General features: G+C 33.1%; 1 protein-coding gene across 10 annotated transcripts in view; it reads left to right on the forward strand.

The window, feature by feature from the left end:
* NECTIN3 (nectin cell adhesion molecule 3) overlaps window positions 1-20,879 on the forward strand; it is a 129,830-nt gene that overhangs the window by 43,140 nt on the left and 65,811 nt on the right. For 4 of the 10 annotated variants that reach the window (XR_004182046.1, XM_031662996.1, XM_031662997.1 and 1 more), the window contains exons 3-5: window positions 1,279-1,575; window positions 4,912-5,029; window positions 9,314-9,465. Coding sequence is in view for 6 of the 10 variants with exons in the window: in XM_031662996.1 (XP_031518856.1) it covers window positions 1,279-1,575; window positions 4,912-5,029; window positions 9,314-9,465 (567 nt within the window). In the remaining 4 variants the exon portion in view is untranslated. Of the gene's footprint in view, window positions 1-1,278; window positions 1,576-4,911; window positions 5,030-9,313; window positions 9,466-16,758; window positions 19,472-20,879 lie in introns of those variants that run through there. The other 6 variants (XR_004182045.1, XR_002520265.2, XR_002520266.2 and 3 more) reach the window with 2 other exon arrangements.

The following is a 20,879-nucleotide window of genomic DNA, read 5'->3' on the forward strand; positions in this document are numbered from 1 at the left end:
TATAATAGTTTCACATTGAGGCAGGCAGGTTTTTAAGATGTAGTAGAGGAGTATGAGGGACTTGTGAGGTTCCAGTAATAATGTTTGTTAAGATGTGTGGTGGTTATATGGATGTTTGCTATAAAATTGTTCATTGCATGTGCTGCATGTACTTTTTCATTTGTTATTTTACAATAATGCATCTTATGAAAGGAACTACGTAAGGAAAATAATCATATCCATGAGAGTAAAATGTGAAGTAAAAATAGCTTTCAAAGTAAAATGTGAAACAAAATTTGGTTCTTTCAATACCATCAAGAACAGATGGTATTGAAAGAACCAACTTGAAATCCTGGAAATGAAAAAAAAAAATCATTGGAATAAAAACTCAAAGCACACAATAAACTAAAGACTGGACACAACATTTATGAAGTCAGTACTGAGGAATTTACACAGAAGCACATAACAATTGCTGGAAAATGTGAAAATATAAGAGATATTGGGGGTCGAGTAGATTGAGAGGTTCTAACATTGTTACTTTACCCTGCTGAGGAACTTTATTGTATTGGAAGAAGATAGGTGGTATGGCCATTCCAATAAACTTAACTATTAGTGATGGTACATGTTAGGATGACCTTGAAGTATATGTTGTAAATAAAAGTAATTGAACACATTCAGCAACCCTAATTGGTTCTTTTGGATATATGAGGAGTTAAAGGTTGAAAGTTCAAAAGGCAGTGTTTTAAATGAAATTATTGAGTCACTTATTGGGCCAAGAAAAACATTTCATCTCCAAAGCGTATGTTCAGAGGAACTTTTTTTTTTTCATAACATTTTAACAGTAAGTCAAAATCATAACTTATTTTTAAAAGTGTTTGCTTTAAAATTTTTTTGCTGCAAAATGAAGCTCTCTCTCTATATATATTTTTATATATGTATAAAACTTATCTTGCAGAAAAATAATACCTTTAATCTCATAAAGGGAATTGTGATCTAGTTCACAGAAATTTTTTGTATATATTAAGTTGGAAAGAATTCATCGTTCCCTAAAGGAATGTATATCTTTATCAGGTAGAGCCATCTTTGTAGTGGTGGTATGAATTCTTGGTCTCATTTGTCCTGGGTTATGATCTTTAGTTTTTCCAATAATGTGATTGACGATGGCATTACCTAAAAAATGTGTGTAGATTTTATATGCAGTTGTCCTTAAGCTTGTGAAATATGTTTAGATGTGACTTGGGAAGATATAAACATATTCTTGTTTGAATGTAACTAATTTTTAAAAAAATATTTAAACAGTTGAACCCACTGTGAGCCTGATAAAAGGGCCAGATTCTTTAATTGATGGAGGAAATGAAACAGTAGCAGCCATTTGTATCGCAGCCACTGGAAAACCTGTTGCACATATTGACTGGGAAGGTGATCTTGGTGAAATGGAATCCACTACAACTTCTTTTCCAAATGAAACGGCAACGATTATCAGCCAGTACAAGCTATTTCCAACCAGATTCGCTAGAGGAAGGCGAATTACTTGTGTTGTAAAACATCCAGCCTTGGAAAAGGACATCCGATACTCTTTCATATTAGACATACAGTGTAAGTAAATGTAACATTTGCTTTTTTAATATTTGTCAGCATGTTTATCAGACTATTTTTAGTTTGAATATTTAATAGCTTGTCCTTGTTTATTTTTGTTTTTCTTTTAATTTTGTTTATGTTTTCATGGAAATTTCATTTAACCAAAACATTTTTAATCACTTTTGTAAAGATGAACAGATGACTTTAAAGTTGCTCTCCAACTTAAAATTATAATGTAACCATTTCCTTTTAAGATCTTAAAAGTAGGCTCGACTTAAGGAGTTATGGCAACTTGTACCTCAAAATGTACAATGCTGAAGGACAAACAATTTCTGCATTCTAATTAATTGAGCTGTTACTCAGTTTCACTGATGCTTCCCATCTATTTTCTTGTTGTTGTTTTTGAGATGGAGTCTTGCTCTGCCGCCAGGCTGGAGTGCAGTGGCATGATCTCTGCTCACTGCAACTTCCGCCTCCCGGGTTAAGTGATTCTCCTGCCTCAGCCTCCCAAGTAGCTGGGATTACAACCGTGCACCACCATGCCCAGCTAATTTTTGTATTTTTAGTACAGATGGGGTTTCACCATGTTGGCCAGGGTGGTCTCCATCTCCTGACCTTGTGATCCTCCCGCCTCAGTCTCCCAGAGTGCTGGGATTACAAGCATGAGCCACCACACCTGGCCTTGTTTTCTTTGACTTCCCTATATGCATATTAATTAGTTTGAAAATCTGTATTTTTCAATATTATTTCTAATCTTGTCTCATTGATCATGTTATAAGAATTTTCTTAGGTTAAAAAACAATATTTTAAATACATCATTGGATAATAACCATTGTAGATACAGGTTCAAAGCTGAGCCACTTGTTACTTGTGTATTTTTGTTAAGGTATACTTTCCTGTGTATGTGTTTATATATTCTTTTGTATCTACTTTTCCCTTTGAATAAAGTTTCTTAGTTTTTAATACATTCTTTGTGATTTGTATACCATTTAAAAATTTCAAGTAGTAGAAAAGGTAATGGCTGTAGATAGTTTATAGCAAAGATAATGAAAATTAGGCAGATTAGAGACAACATTAGGAAAAGTATTTAGGTTCTGCTTTTACTTCTATCCATGTACAAATTATAAATTTAGGTGTTTTTGAGGGAATTCTATTTTTTGTTGTTGCTACTTATTTGCTTTTTGATATGACATGCATGGAGTTTTAAGTTACACATATTCATTACACTTGGTGTAATGGTTTTTAAAGCTAATTCCCAGGATCTTTTTCAGCCTTTATAGGGTTAACTTGAAAAGCTATCGTTCAAAAACTGTTACTGCCATTGCATTCTTAAATGCTAATACCTTCTTTTCCTAATTCTCTGGAGAATTCTGTTAAAATTTTTCTTTTTCCTTTTCTTACCTTGCTTTTACAGAGTCTTAACTTTTTTCTTTGTCTCATAAAATTCACATCCCAATTGGAAGTTAATGTATTTTGCATATGCATATGTTTACCTTTCCAGTGTCTAATAATGACTGATGTTTTCAATTTGTAGTTTTTTGTTTGCTTGAATGAAATCTTAGATATATAAAATATTTCTTCTAATGTATAATATGGTTTTGATTTATTGGCTTACTCCTAAAATGTTCTTAGAATAGTCATGACATTTTTCCTTTTGTAAATTGGAGACCTATAGGACATGTAAACAAACTTAAATATTGTCTTATATGACAAATTTATGCCTCAATATTTAGAGGTATCCTTTTGGGATACTTTAATGCCTAAACTCACAGATATCTGGACTGTTCTTTCAGCAACATTTTTTAGTACCACTTTTAAGTTACAAAAATGTTTGTTAATCTTTGCTGTTTCTTTTTTTAAATTTCTAAGATAACTGTACCTTATTAAAAGTTCAATTTTTTACAACTCTTTTGTAAACTTTGCTTTCCAGTAGAACAGTCTTCCCTGGCAGAGGTAAATACTGATCTGGTCTGTCTCTAGCTTCTCATCAGATCATATGCTGCTAACTTAGTTTTCTATGTAGCTCATAGAAAGCTAGAGAGTCTCTGCATCATACATAATTTAACACTTCCTTGGGGAAGCCTTTTATCACCTCCAACCCCATCCCCAACCTAAATTAGGCCTTTCTTTTATATTCTCTCTTAGCATCCTATTCTTTTTCTTCCTGGCCCTCATAAGGAGTTTTAGTTAAGTATTTTTAAATGTCATCTTCCCTATTACTATTAGAATATAAATTATATGTATATAAAGTCTGTGTGTATACCAAATACCTAAAACAGTGTAGTGCAGTGGTGCGAACTTGGCTCACTGCAAGCTCTGCCTCCCAGGTTCACACCATTCTCCTGCCTCAGCCTCCCGAGTAGCTGGGACTACAGGCACCCACCATCACTCCCAGCTAATTTTTTTTTTTTTTTTTTTTTTTTTGTATTTTTCAGTAGAGACAGGGTTTCACTGTGTTAGCCAGGATGGTCTCCATCTCCTGACCTCATGATTTGCCCGCCTTGGCCTCCCAAAGTGCTGGGATTACAGGCGTGAGCCACCGTGCCCGGCCAAAACAGTGTATTATTTCTAAGTGTCATGCCTGGCACTCATTAGGAGCCAAACAGAATGATGGTTGATTGAATGATAGGTTTGGACCTAATAGTTTGGAAGTATATATTTATATTGCTGGTAGATATGGATAATTGCTCATTCAACTAGTTATGTTGCACATATGCTAAAAGACTTTTGGGTACGTGAAATGGATAAAAGTTTATGTTTTAGTACATTTGAGGTCCTAGCTAATTTACTTCAGTTGTAAGTATGTAGTCATAGAAAGCCTGTGTCACATCTCTACATGACCCCAATATATTAATTAATTGTAACATAGGGAATCTAATCTCTGCAGTTGACCTAATATCTCTTAGAAGATATTTCCTTTTAGATTAAATATCTCTTTAAAGACTGTTTTATATGGTGACTTGGTACTACATGGTACTTAAATGCCATGTCTTATTTAATTAAATACTATAACATATTTGCTTTGTTCCTGTATCTCTACGTCTTGCTTAATAGGATTCTTTCATTTTGCTTTTGGTGATTATAGGTTTATGAATATTCCTTAACATTTAGCATTTCTAATTACTCAAACTGTATGTAGTATAATTGCCATTTTGGGGGGTACTCATTCTTCATTTTATTCTTTCAGCCAGTATTTACGGAGTAGTGTCTTCCATATTGATTATACATGTTGAGACTAAGGAAAAATGATTCCTGTTCTTCTAAGGCTTTGTTTGTTGTGTTAATATTTTATCATGTGTATTGCATTTATCATTAACAAAAGATAATCTGTCCTGTCATGCATTTATTTTATAGATGCTCCTGAAGTTTCGGTAACAGGGTATGATGGAAATTGGTTTGTAGGAAGAAAAGGTGTTAATCTCAAATGTAATGCTGATGCAAATCCACCACCCTTCAAATCTGTGTGGAGCAGGTAATGTTATATACTTTGAAAGAGAAATTATCTAAAAGTGAAACCTTCTTAAATCCCCATTAAAAGTTGTTTTTATCTGTATAATACACGATTATAGTAATAGCAGAAAATGAAAATTTTAATTAAATTTTCTGTCTTATCCTGCCCTACCTGTCCCCACCTTCCTACCCCCTCATTTCTGATCTTTTGAGGCTACTTAAGCAATTTTAGCAGTTTCTTGTGGTTAGTTGCAGTCAGAGGTCTTAGGCTGCTACTACTTAATAGTTTTTGACATTGTCTGTTGACTTCTTAGATAAATAATTATAATTTTATGTCTACTTCTTCATTTACAAACACACCATATACACACATTCCTACCTTTCATAGTCCAAATGAAATTTTAGCGATTTTTAGTTAAACTCAATAATCACTGTTTGCTTCTCTAGGGCAGGTAAATGTTACGAAGAGCTAAGACATATACCAGACTTCTGTTTTCTCGTCTATAGCCATTTGTTTTCCCAATGGCTAATATTTGCCTCTTTTTACTTGTGTAGTTACTATGTGCATAATTTTCTTTCTCTGAAATTTCAAACTGTTATACCAAGGTTTTTATTCATATTTTGTCAGTATTTAGGGCCCATTTTGATCTCCAGATGTATCTGTCAACTTGAATAATTTTCTTATTTTTTGGTCATTTCCCTCTTTTTTATTCCTGTTCGTTCTTTTTGGAACTCCTATTTATTGTATAATAAATATCCTTTCTTTTATATTTTCAGATGGTCTTATTCTTCCTAGAAGGTTTTCTTGATTTTTAAAAAAAATTTCCATGGACTTAATGATATAAAAAATTTTTTTGGCCTGTTTTCAGTTTTTAAGAGCATCTTCTCATGAGATGGAGCATCTTCTTATTGAATATTCTTTGGAGAATGAGAAGATGCTCTTATAAACTGAAAATACGCCAACTATAAAAATACGTTGTTTTCATAGCACCCTTTTCTTATTTTATGAGTGTAGTATCTTTCTTGTTTCTTCCCAGGGATACTGGAGTTACTTCTTCCCCAGAGAGTTTTTTCTGCTTTCTACATACTGTCTCTTTTCCCTCCAAGTTCTTTTGTTTTTTTGGTTTGGTCTTTCATTATGTAGATATTTCTTAATTTTGTTGGTTGTTTAGTCTTTCACAGTGAAACATTAAAATAAAACGCTTAGTGGATGCTCTCTCTGTAGTGGGGATTGCTCATTAGATTCCACTTAGAGTGATCAGGTAGAGATGTGATTATTTTCCTGGGGAGACTCCAGATATCACTAATAGAAGAGTGGAAGTCTTTATTTTGTGACCATTCAATTTATTTCTAGAATTAACCTCCATTTTTTTGCCCGAGAGATAAATGTCTGGTATTTGTACAGAGTCAGGAGGAATCTGTTGTTTTGTGGTGTATCTTTTAACTTGCTCTTGGCCTCCTTCTGGTTTTCTGAGGTACACTGAGTTGAACTCCAAAATTTTTGTTTGATTCTTTGGACCAAATTGGCTGCTTTCTCATCCATGTGCTTTTCATAAGCAACCCTTCATCCTAAAGTACAACTTTTCAACTTTGGCACTATTGATATTTTAGGCCGAAATTATTTTTTGTAGTGGGCAGTCCTGTGAATTGTAGGATGTTTTGAAGCATCCCTGGGTTGAGAAACACTGACCTAAGGCATATATTGTTTTTTAAATCTATTTTCTGTCTTTGGAAAGTTTGTTGAAACATCTTGTCTGTTGAATTCTGCCTCCTGTTTTCTCCTCTAAGGTTTTTAATAACTTTTTAATTTCTGTTCTCTTTCTGGTGGGATTTTATGGGAGTTAGGAAGCACTATATGTGGTCAATCAGTTGTCTTTAAGCATAGGTACTATTTTAAAGGTAGAGAAAAATTTTCATTTACATTTTTAAAAAATGGGAAGCAATCATTAGTTAAGATTTTTATTTGATAGAGTATTTCTTTTTTTTTTTTTTTTTTTTTTTTTTTGAGATGGAGTCTGGCTCTGTCGCCCAAGCTGGAGTACAGTGGCCGGATCTCAGCTCACTGCAAGCTCCGCCTCCCGGGTTTACGCCATTCTCCTGCCTCAGCCTCCCGAGTAGCTGGGACTACAGGCGCCCGCCACCTCGCCCGGCTAGTTTTTTTGTATTTTTTAGTAGAGACGGGGTTTCACCGTGTTCGCCAGGATGGTCTCGATCTCCTGACCTCGTGATCCGCCCGTCTCGGCCTCCCAAAGTGCTGGGATTAGAGGCTTGAGCCACCGCGCCCGGCCTTGATAGAGTATTTCTAAAAGCCGTACAATTGTGGATTCTCATCCCAGTGTCTTAACTTCTATATGTCTTTTTTGAGTAAGTCATTTAACCCCTCTAACCCTAAATTTCCTTGCCAATAACTACTTCGTAGAGTTTTTGTGAGGTACAGACAATGAATATAAGTCATGTAACCTAGACACAAGGGCATAGAATATGCTTTTGTTGTAGGTTTAATGTGATATTTAGATATTTCTCACTCTAAGTCATTTTACAATTTCTCAGAGAATTAAAGGGATTAAAACTTCGAGCCCAAAGTACAAAGGTAATTGTTAAGACATATATAATTTATTTTCATTGTTATTCTTGTAGAAAGAATTTTGAAAGCCAATACTTGCAAAAATTTTCTTTCCAAAGCCTTCTAAAGGAAAAGGTTGGGTGCTTTTATTTTTGTTTCTTAAGCCATGTAAGCATATTATCTTTATCCTTCAGTGCTGAATTAAAGTACTATCAACTCTAAAAGATTTTACAGATTATTTTACCACTCACTGCACTCGAGATTGCAAAACAAAATTATTCTATCTATTCTTTGGTATTGATTTGCTTCTTTCCACTTTTTTATTATTGTTCTTATTCCCTGTGTAATAATTTATCAATCTTCTATGTACTTACATAATTGAAAATAGAGACTATGTTTTATTTACTTCTATATCTCAGCACCACCAGCAAAGCAGAGTATGGCAAATAGTAGGCTCCTAGTAATTGAATGAAGGAATAAGTGAATAAACTTTTTGAAAATCTACTTAGCCTAAACTGTAGTAGTTGAGACCTAGGTTTACTTGACTTTTTAATCTTCTTTTTTTTTTTTTTTTTTTGAGACAGAATCTCACTCTGTCACCCAGGCTAGAGTGCAGTGGTGCCATCTTGCCTCACTGCAACTTCTCCTTCCTGGGTTCAAGTGATTCTCCTACCTCAGCATCCCAAGTAGCTGGGATTACAGGCACCCACCACCATATTGAACAAATTTTTGTATTTTTATTAGAGACAAGGTTTCACCATGGTGGCCAGGCTGGTCTCGAACTCCTGACCTCAAGTGATGTGCTTGCCTTGGCCTCCCAAAGTGCTGAGATTACAGGTATGAGCCACTGTGCCCGGCCTTATCCTCTTACTGTAATAAAAAACAAAAACAACAACAATGAAAAAAACACCTTCAGCTTTAAAAACACTTATTTGTTATTTTTGTATTTTTTTTTATTTTTTGGTATCCTCTGGTTAGAAAAGTGATTTTTAGCAGTGTGCTTAGTTCCATTACAGTGAATGGCTTTAGAGTTCTCATAGTGGGACTCTACATGATTTAGAGCAATATGTATACTAGGTATAGGACCTCTTAGCCAAATTAGTGTAAATACTGTTTAAAAGACTTATTATTGATACCACATGGTGTCTTGATTTTTATTGTCACAGATGCCCACCTTACACATGAAATTATTTTATAAGAAGACCCATTTTGCTGCTTTAGAAACTATCTTTGGATGGAGCACAGTGTCTGCATTAGCATTAAATGATGCTCTATAAATATGTTATAGAGGGTGCTAAAACATTATGTATTTAAGTAGGATGACTTTGCATGAAGAAAATTGTAGATTATGTCATGAATAGATCTCTGATTCAATGAGAATTTTAATTTACTTGATACGGTATGTATGTCTTCAAATAGTATGTTTTTCTAACTTCCAGTTTTCTGAATAAAACTTTTTAATTATATTTTTTCTCTGCTTTTCTGCTGTTTTATTATGTTGGCAGTGCCACTCTTACATGGACTGCTATTTTGGAAGAATGGGTGTTCTTAATGGCCTTTATTAGTTCATCTTTATTAAAATGAAAATTTGTTACTTTTTTTATACTTTCATACTGAATTTTGTCTAAAAGATGCTTTTTTATTTTGACTAGTATCTCAAACATATAATGTCTCATTTTAACTAGCTGTCAATAAATATAGTCTGAAGATATTTAAAATAATTTTATGCATTTTAAAATCTAGGTTGGATGGACAATGGCCTGATGGTTTATTGGCTTCAGACAATACTCTTCATTTTGTCCATCCATTGACTTTCAACTATTCTGGTGTTTATATCTGTAAAGTGACCAATTCCCTTGGTCAAAGAAGTGACCAAAAAGTCATCTACATTTCAGGTAAGTTACTATCTGCTTACAAAATGGGTTATTTAAAATATTTCTGAATAATCATAACAACAATATGCTGCAATTATTTATACTTGTAAAGATAACAGTTCCTCAGAGTGAAGTTTTTCCAAATAATCTAAAAGGAATATGATAAAATAACCCTATCCTGAGATAGCTATGTAATGTGACATCCGTTATTAAAATATCAGTGTCTATGCAACAAGTTTATATACATTTTGATGCCTGTACATATAGTTAATTTTTCAGTTCAACAGTACTATTTCTCTAATACGTAGTATGACTTTCTAGATTATTTTATCTTTAAGAACAAATAGTGATTTTTTTTTCTTTTGCTTTGATGGCCACTTTGTACACAGTTGTTTAATAAAATGGAATATTAAATTTGATGACTTGGCTTGTGAAATAACATTGTTTCCCACTTAATATGGGACTATACCATATTGTGTTGCCAAGAGGTGAAACAGGAATGCTACTTAAAATGTGTTAATGAAATAAAATGTATGATGTTTTTTACTGTCCCTTCAACCACTGATAGCTTAGATTTTTCACATTCTGTTTGTGTCACTGTGAATATTTTTGTTAATTTGGCTGAGTATAAATTTTGGCATTCATAAAATAGCTAAAAATACATCTTTTCCTGGTTGTGGCTGCAAGTAATAAATTATCAATTGAATGCTTATTTATAAAAATTCAATAAAATATTTTGAGCATCTCCTTACTGATTACAAGAATGTAGCCATCTTCCTGTCTGACAAATGGAAAATTAAGAGGGAAAAGGAAGAGAACCTAAGAAACACAGGTTTGTGTGGTAATTATGGAATAAATAGTTAAGGGTTTTACCTTTGTTCAAATCTAAAACTAGATAAATTAGAGGTTTTGGCGAAATTTTGTGCTTCCTTCAGTGTTATATTCTCCGTCCTTGTGTGATCAGTCTAAGAACAGTACCATGTATTAATGTGTTATTGTCTTACAGCACTCACCAGTTTTTAGTTGTTTGCTCATTTCCTTGCTTATTATTTATCTTCACAATTCAGCAGTTTGTGCTTGCTTTATTCATGACTGTATACTCAGCAGTGAGCATTGTGCCTGGCACATTATAGAGGTGCAAACTTTTTTTTTTTTTTGCGTGACTCTAGCAATAAGCTTAGAACTGTATACATCCCTAGCCCTTTCTGCAGTTATCAGTGCTTTGGTGGAAATCTGTATTTTTTTTTTTTTTTTTTTGAGACATGGTCTCGCTCTGTCGCCCAGACTGGAGTGAGTGCAGTGGTGTGATCTCAGCTCACTGCAACCTCTGCCTCCCAGGCTCAAGCAGTCCTTCACCTCAGCCTCCAGTAGCTGAGACTACAGTTCTCAGCTGGGCACCACTATGCCCAGCTAATTTTTGTATTTTTTGTAGAGACGGGGGTGGTCTCTCTATGTTGTCCAGGCTGGTCTTGAACTTCTGAGCTCAAGTGATCTGCCCACCTCTACCTCCTAAAGTGCTGGGATTACAAGCGTGAGCTACTATGCCTAGCTGGAAATCTGAATGAGGTTACATATTAGTATATTACTCTCTCTCTCTTTAGAGAATAAGCCAGGGAAATGCATAGTTAAAATATACTTAAGGACTGTTTATTTTGTGTTTCTGTTGTACAATTTGGTGTGGGTTATTACTTGTAAACCTTAGACCCAATATGTCTATGTAATCATTTAAATATCAAGGCTTGGCTGGGCGTGTTGGCTCACACCTATAATTCCAGCACTTTGGGAGGCTAAGGCAGGCAGATCACCTGAGGTCAGGAGCTTGAGATCAGCCTGGCCACCACGGTGAAAACCTGTTTCTACTGAAAATACAAAAATTAGCCAGCAAGGTGGTATGCGCCTGTGATCCCAGCTACTCAGGAGTCTAAGGCAGGAGAATCGCTTGAACCTGGGAGGCAGAGGTTGCACTGAGCCCAGATCGTACCATGCATGACAGAGCGAAACTGTCTCAAAAAAAAAAAAATTTAAAATAAATTAATAAATATCCAGACTCATTTTGGATGCTTTTGTATGTACTGATTTAATTAATGGTATCCTAGATTTATACTCTTTTATCATTCTGAGTTCAGTGTTAAGTACTCTTGACTTGTGTGTCCAGTTGCCTGTTAATGATCATTAACTCTATGTAGTAGTTTAATAGGTATTTACAACTTAACATATTCAAAACAGAGGTCCTGATGTTTCTGTTGCTCCTTGATACCAAACATATTTCTGTACCCATCTTCCTTCTTTCAGTTACTGGTACTTCTTTCCTCACATTTGTTCAGGATACAACCCTTGATAGTTATTCTTGATTTTGCTTTTTCTCTCACACCCTAGTTAGTTCATTAACAAATCAATACCAGCTCTTCCATTATGTTAAATGCAGAATCTTACCAGTTCTTCAACTCTTCTACTACTGCTACTAAACACTAGTCTAAGCCATAAGCCACTCTTACTTCACTATTACAATAACCATTTAATCTCCCTACTTTGCCTCTGTCCCCCTTCAGTTTGTCAGCAAATGAACAGCTAGGGTGGTTCTTTTAAAGGACATGTCAGCTCTTGTCACTCCTCTCCTCAAAACCTTCCATGGGCTTCCCATTTTACCCACAATGAAAACCAAATCCTTACAGTTGGACTTACAAGACTCCATACAAGCCCTCCTTCCAGATGATCTCTCTAACTTCATTTCTTACATGTTTTGCTCATTGGGTGAGTCACTACTGGACTCCTTGCTGTTCTTCGAACATAGCAGGCACATTCCTACCTCAGAGTCTTTTACAGTAACTGTTTTCACTGCCTGGAATGCTTTTACCAGGGATCATCTGAGTTCTTTACCTCATTTCTTAAGGCCTTCACCTTCACCTTTTTCAGCGAGGTCTTTCTTCATGATTATATTTGAAATAAAATACCCTCCCTTCTTACCCCTTTACTACTATTGGTCCCCTTCTTTTTCTTTTTAGCACGTATTGCCATGTAAATTTTATTGTTTTTTATATGCTTCTCTGTTTTTACCCTCAGAACATAAGTCTAAACATAAAGCCTGCTTTAATTACTGCCGTATTTCCATTATCTACAATGATGTTTAGCATATGATAGGTGTTCAATAAAGTTTTGTTGCATGAATGAATAAATTTGAGAATAAAACAATCAGGAATCAATTTACAAATCCAGAGTCTGCTTTTATGTAACTTAAAAAGGGAACTCAAATTTTGAGTAAATATGAACAAAATCACAGTTTCAGCACTTTCGAAGAAGTGGCATTATATGACATAATTTTGGGGGGGTTTTTTTTGGAGACGGAGGCTTGCTCTGTTGCCCAGGCTGGAGTACCGTGGCGCTATCTTGGCTCACTGCCACCTCTGCCTCCCGGATTCAAGCGGTTCTCCTGCCTCAGCCTCCCAAGTAGCCGGAACTACAGGCACAGGCTGCCATGCTCGACTAATTTTTTGTATTTTGGTAGAGATGGGGTTTCACCGTGTTGCCCAGGCTGGTCTTGAACTCCTGAGCTCAGGTAATCCACCGGCCTCAGGCTCCCAATGTGCTAGGATTACAGATGTGAGCCACCGTGCCCAGCAGAGAATTTTTTATTTTATTTATTTATTTATTTTTTTTGAGACGGAATCTCACTGTGTCGCCCAGACTGGAGTGCAGTGGCGTGATCTCGGCTCACAGCAAGCTCTCCCTCCTGGGTTCACGCCATTCTCTGGCCCAGCCTTCCTAGTAGCTGGGACCACAGGCGCCCACCACCACACCCGGCTAATTTTTTGTATTTTTAGTAGAGACGGGGTTTCACCGTGTTAGCCAGGATGGTTTCGATCTCCTGACCTCATGATCCACCTGCCTTGGCCTCCCAAAGTGCTGGGATTACAGGCATAAGCCACCATGCCCAGCCGAGAATTTTTTTTTTTAGTAATCAATAGTTAGACTTTACTTTTCTAGCCAGAGTCTGTAATACAGCATACTATGCTGAGATTAGTTAACTCATCTAACAACTGCTTGAAGTATGTCAGGTGCCCTAGGTATAATGCTGCCTTTCCAGAATGACTATTTAGTAAAACTTAGTGGGCTTTTACAAGAGTAAGAAGCCACAATTCACAAAATAAATGACCAATTAATCCTTTTCATTGTTGCATGTACTCATTGTCCTCTAGGAAAAAAATTTTACTTCAGTATTAAAATAGATATTTAAAAATTTGAGAAATTATTTTTAATATATGTTAAATAAATGCATCTTAGGACTAGAGATGAAAGTTCTGCTCAGAACAGAATAAGCAACTCTGAGGGAAATTATTCTTAATTTTGTTACACATTTTCCCATATTGATAAATGTAAGATTTTTGGATAAGAGGTTTTTGATTTAGGATTGCAATATTCAACCTCAGTTATTAAATTGTACTGTATTATATAATAGTAATACTCTCAAGGGGTATAGTAGCTCTTTGACTAGTTCTTACTGACTACTGGAAATTGTGTTTTTCTGGTTTGCTTTTGATGTATATTTTTCCCTTAACACCTGTTACTTCTCTTTAAATTTAGAAAAGCAAATTTTGATATGTCAAATAAGTGCCACTATGTCTAAAACTCTTATTCCTGTGCAAAACTTGAATTTCAGGTCATATTGATGTTAGGATCCAAGTGTAGTATCAGACTTAAGAATTTGCTTACTTAGCAGTCGTTAAACTTTAAAATGCATTTATTTCATATATTTAAATAACCCATATGATAGTCTAAAAGAAAAATAAGCCAATTAATTTTTATGACACTGAAAATATACCTTAGAAGACTGAAATATGCCTTTTATGGGGCATTACATGACTTGTTTTATGGTTTGGCAGAATTCATTAGAAAAGGAAACTTAAAGTTCTTCATTTGGGTGAGAAGAACTATGAAAGTCATTATATCCATTATATACTCATTTATCACACAGTCAGCAGAGAGTATGAAAAATAATATCTAACTGAAAAATGAGGAGTGCTTTTGGGAAGGATTTAACATCATGATATGGTGATTAAAAATAATCCTGCCTTACAATAATTGTGACTCTCATTGTAAATTAGAAAACAGAAGAAATATTTTGCATGCATTGTCATATTTCCATTGCTTAAAATGCAAAATAATGAAGTACTAAATGTCCTTTCTTTCATAGAATGACATTACTAGTGAGGCTCAGTTTTTTTTTTAAACATTGATTAAGGAGTGGGATGATGGGTTGAAACATCTCTAGAACCATGAACAAAAATAAGATTTTAAAATAATCCTTTTGGTTAGATTTTTCTCAAAGCCGTATTTTGTTAAATCGGAGTGAAATGGACAATAGATGACCATTTGTGTTCATATAAAGAAATTTGCAAGTAGAAGTAATAAATGTTAGGGTTTCATTATTTAGGATACTTGGTAAAAATGTGTCTTATTTGGTGAGAGCTCAAGTATAGTCACTGTTCTGAAAAAAACTAGCATATAAAGAACCATGAAAAACTTTAAAACTCTACTGGCAGAAAAGCAAATTATAAATAATTAGATTTTTACTTTAAATATGCTGATGCCAGTTTGTTGTAGTTTTTTTTCTTTGCGAATCATTATAAGGATGACATTCAATACATTAAAGTTGACTTTCCCAGTACTCCTGCTTCCTCAGAAAATACATGAATTGTCTTACAAATGATTTCATTTTTAGTCTATATTTTTAATGTTCTAATGCTGTGAAGTTGAATGATGTGAGACTTTACTACTTTTATACTAGACATGATCCTTCAATTCTACGCTTGTTTTCTTGAGATTGAATTTGTTCCATTAGTGAATGTTTTCATAAATTAAAACTTCCTTGAGTCACTTAAATATACTCTGATAACTCATATTCATCTCAAAGTACTTGACAGGGTTACCGGTTATAAATTTAAACTCATAGAAAATTAGTTATATTGTACTTATTAAATTTTATACTGTACTTGCTAAATTTTTACCACATTCTATACATATGGCATTCCGTGATGAAACCTGTTCAGTAAGTATTTTTCTTTAGCTTGTAATATTAGAATAACTTACCCCATGTAGATTTAGTATTTTTCTAACAATCATTTTTTAAAGCTTTATCAGTATCACTCATTTAAAAATTAATTATAGGAGATTACCATTTGGGTCATTTATTTCTTTCACTGTGAAGGAAACAATATTTTTAAACTTATCCTTTCTTCAAACTCTACAGTTTTGTGTTACATGACCTATAAATACTACTTAATTGATAATTAACCAGTCTTTAATTTTTGCTATTTATGTTTAGTTGCTTTTTAATATTACTGGCTATTTACTCTATTATCTAATGTCGATACACAGGTTCATTTGCATCTAATATTTAAGTATTATTAGAATGTTCTCTCTAAAATATTAGCTGTTCTTTTTGAGACTCCATCCTAAAGTAGTGACATTAAATTTTGCAGATATAGTTGAAGTTTTTAAATTTCTGAATGTTTAGATAACTTGCTCATAGGGTGTTAGACATGGCGATGATATTTTAATTACTTTATAACATATTTTTACTTTGTCTATTAGTCTCATTTGGTAATAGCCTATCAGGCTAACATAAGTTTAAGCATATGCTTTTTTATTTTTTTTAATTACTAAATAATAGTATTTACTATATATCTCCTTCCAAAAATTTTGAGCTTTTTTATTTAAAGAAAATATTTTTGAGAGAATTATTAAACCAACAGCTTATACTATGCCCACTTAACAAGAGTCTATAGTTTTTCATTCTTTTAAAGATATGCTCAGCTCTTATAAAAATAAACCATATTATTGGTAGGTAAAATGGATATTGAGAAAAACTTTAATTTTTTTATTATTTTTATTTTCTTGAGCTACTGGCTAAGAAAATGTACATTTGAATTATTTGATTTACTTTTTTTGTATAGTAATTTTTAAACCGGCTATGTAATGGGACACTTAAGTAATACTCTTCTTTAAAAAAAATAAGTACCTCTTTTCTAGAGTACAATATCACTCATAAACTTGGAATGGAAGAATTACAACATAGGTTTACACCATAGGTTTTATTCCTTTCTCTTTATTGGTGACTGACTAAATGTCAGTTTTGTTTTCTTTTTAAATAGATAAGTACCACTACATTCTAATCTTAATCAAATTAAGAATGAAAAACTATTGTTACTATGAATATATATTCATTAACTGTGCTGTCTTGTCAACATGCTGCTGAATCAGCCTGCATTGACATTCTTTGCCTTTCTGTGTCTTCTCTGTCTTTACTGTTTCCATTAGATCCTCCTACTACTACCACCCTTCAGCCTACAATTCAGTGGCATCCCTCAACTGCTGACATCGAGGATCTAGCAACAGAACCTAAAAAATTGCCCTTCCCATTGTCAACTTTGGCAACAATTAAGGATGACACAATTGCCACGATCATTGCTAGTGTAGTGGGTGGGGCTCTCTTCATAGTACTTGTAAGTGTTTTGGCTGGAATATTCTGCTATAGGAGAAGACGGACGTTTCGTGGAGACTACTTTGCCAAGAACTATATTCCACCATCAGATATGCAAAAAGAATCACAAATAGATGTTCTTCAACAAGATGAGCTTGATTCTTACCCAGATAGTGTAAAAAAAGAAAACAAAAATCCAGTGAACAATCTAATACGTAAAGACTATATAGAAGAGCCTGAAAAAACTCAGTGGAACAATGTAGAAAATCTCAATAGGTTTGAAAGACCAATGGATTATTATGAAGATCTAAAAATGGGAATGAAGTTCGTCAGTGATGAACATTATGATGAAAATGAAGATGACTTAGTTTCACATGTAGATGGTTCCGTAATTTCCAGGAGGGAGTGGTATGTTTAGCAACCACTGAATGTGACTTAACTATGTACAATGTTCATTCATACTAGTTGATCATTTTCAGATTGTTCATACTTTTTCTTGAGGAAGAATAAGCTTTTTCAAGTTGATTTTCAAGCTTTTTATATTCTAATCTGACAAATGAAAATGTAAAATCTGAGTTCAGTGTATCTAAGCTGCTTTACAATTTTTTTTCAATGCTGTACTACTGTCTCAAGATTTAAATTTTAATGCAGAGTACTTTATTGGTGTGAGGCACACAGGTAAGAAGAAATGTCAACATTAAATGTATGACTTATTTGGTACAAAAATTTTTTAAAAAGGGAACTACCTTGACATTGTGTATTAAATGTTTACCTAAGACAATAATCTCAAGTATGTTTGTTTAACATATACCTCTCAAAATTTATCACCACTCAATGACACTGCATCAAAATTGACTATAAAACTAATTCAAGAAATATTTATATATATTTTTTAATATACAAAAAATATTTAGCCTGATGGAATGGCTTTCCTTTTCAAACATTATTTTCTAAGTTTCTATACAAATGAAATCTTTACCTCTGCATATTAATGAGCCTTGCCATAATTACTGTAGAGTGGCTTTTCAAAGATATTTTGTTGCACTAAAACTGTGGTAGTAAACTCAGTGAACATGATGTGTGGAAGAGCATAATTAGCTGGTCAATATTTTTGTCCAAAATACCTACAAGAGTAATAAAATACATGCCTTTCAAACGTGATAATTATTAGTTTTTTTTTTCCTTTTTGGAAAACAATTCTTATATTGTCATGTGAACATGGATTTTGGCACATTAGCAGTAGCCTTATTTTAATGCTTTATGTCCTAAACATACTAATAGAAATGAAAAGATGCAGAGAGAGCATTTCAGAATACTGAGGTACTAGTTTTAGAAATGAGACATTTCAGCCAACAATCTATAGAAAGAATTTTCTGGACCATCTTGTTTTAGTTATTTAATGTTGATGTTCAAACGGGTAAATGTATACAAAGAAAATTTTAGAGTAAACTTGGAAACATTGGATTTAACTAGAAAAATCTAAAGTATAGAATCAGTTGGTGACATTTGCTAATGGATATTGGCATTCATCTCCTTTTTCCTCCTAAGTTTATGTATGTATTTTAAGATTTTTGTTTTTACAATTAAAACTGGAAACATGAGGTTTTTTGTTTTTGTTTATTACATAATTATGTATATTCCTTCTGAATCGTTTATCTTTTGAGAAAGAAATGTTACCTAAACTTCAAATGTGCTTTTTGTTTGTAAGGTAATTAAATTGCTTCTACAGTGGAGTCTTACAAAATTATAATAATGACAACTATTTTGAAGCTGAAAGAATATGTTTTTCTATTGATAAGTCATTTGAAAAAGTGACTACGTTGCCAGTGCAATGAAGTGGAAGTTAGTAGAAGAATCATAAATATATTATTTTGTTAATAAAAAGGCAAAGTAGTAGGTACTTTTTAAACCCGCCCAACCAGCCCTTTCTCAATATTCATCAAATCTAAAACATTTAGGGGGTAAAATTCTAACATGTTCATAGTATCTTGCAAATAGTGGAAGGCTTATTCTGAAGGATTATAAACTAGTTTTCTTCATTATAACTAGCACTATTTTGTGGAAATTAGAAACCTATTTTATTTCTCTTCCCAAAAGTAATACTTAGTATAAGACTGTAGTATCAGGTTAAGGATACAGGTAAATAAAGTTCACTTATATCTTCTTACAAATTCTGGGTTTTAATATGGTTAATCACTTATATACAAATACTACAGCTTTTTAGTACAAGTTTTTGGAAGAAAACTTTTTGATAAAACACTGTTATTGACGTAAGTTTATTTTTAATTTAAATATCATTGATGAGGTGGCCAGAAGAAAGATGGGTCTAAAATTTCTTCCCATGAAAGATGTAAAACTATGACTTTTTTTTTAAATCAAAATTTCATCTTTTAAAAATAATGGTTTGAAATACTGTATGGATCTGAACAGAATAATCACATTTAGGATTCTATATAAATCTGAACTGGAGTATACATCTGAAGGAATTTAGCAGTGTATTTTAAGAAATATATTTCAAAAATATAAATACTGGTTATGAACTTCCTTTTACATTGTGGTTGTGTGTGTGATTGGGTTTTTTTGTTTGTTTGTTTCTTTTGTGTTTTTTTGGCGGGAGAGTGTGACCTGGAAAACCACAAGTGAGTATTTGACATATTCTGTATCCTTAAACCAATCATTTGGCAAACTAGAAGGTTTCTGTGTTAGAAGAATCTGATACTAGTGCTTAACACTTTGGGAAGCATTGCACTGTTGTTTATTAGAACTTTATGTATATTTACTGTACATAGAGACTTGTTTGAAAACATGAATAGTCATTAAATAAACATATTGCTAAATTAGTTTTTGAATTCCAGTGATATTCATAGCTATTTGACAGGTATATATTAAAGTTCTGCTATCTTGAAAATATATATATTTGTACTATTTTTTGCCATATTTATATTTATTTCTTTCATATGGTTTGAACTGTTTTTGCATTTTTGTAAATTCACTTGAGAGTTTTCTTTCATACTGGTTAAAATATTTCAATAATATAATGAAGATGAATGCAACTCTTATTTTTTCTGCCATTTTTATTAAAATACAATGAAACTAAAGTAGGCTAGGGGTTAACTTTAAAAGTGATATTTGAGAAGTGCTTTAGAGTTGAAAGATTTAGTATTTTACCATGTGCCTAGTAGGGTTCTATTTGCTAAGTCTAATATTAAGGAAACTATTAAGATTTTTCAGTAGTAAGTGTTGCTTCTAATAGCCGTATACAGGAAAGTTTTATAAGATAACCCATGGCTAAATATTTTGCATTAAGGAACTGTAGGAGTACAGTGTATAAGTACAGAAATAAAAAGAAATGTAGTCATTTTAAATGTGAAAACATCTGATTTGAGTTTGTTTTTGATAAATACTGCTAAAACACAGTATATGAACAAGTAAGTTTATGTATGAAAGTAATCAATGTAAAATATAAGAAAGGAATAAAGGGTACCCAATTTGAATTTTTAATTCTAATAGGGGAGTAGATTGTAGATTGAATTGTCTTTCTTGTTTACTTGTTAATTAGAAAATGCATCCTTCATAAACAGCTCCTTTCTCAGATTTTTCGTATATTGTGTTTGGGTTTGGGTTTTAGTTTGTACCAGCGCTAAGTTTTGGTTTGGTTTTGTTTGGTGGTTTTTTTTTATTTTGTTTTGTTTTTTTGTTTGTTTCTTTTTTAACCAACCTGTGTATTAGGTGTTAGCCCCAGTAGCCATGCAAGAAATCTTTAAATAAAAGTTTAAAAAGTTATTTAGAGGCATATTTCTGTAATAAGTTCATTGCTCTGTGTTACCTTCTTTGTCCTCATTATATTTACTAAATGTGTGTATGTGTGTGTTTGTATAATGATCATTATATTTGTTAAAGTGTGTGTGTGTGTAACCTAGTTTATTTTAATTATCAAAGTGTAATTAAAATGATTTGT

Source organism: Papio anubis, chromosome 2 (genome assembly GCF_008728515.1).
Source record: "Papio anubis isolate 15944 chromosome 2, Panubis1.0, whole genome shotgun sequence".
NCBI lineage: Eukaryota > Metazoa > Chordata > Mammalia > Primates > Cercopithecidae > Papio > Papio anubis.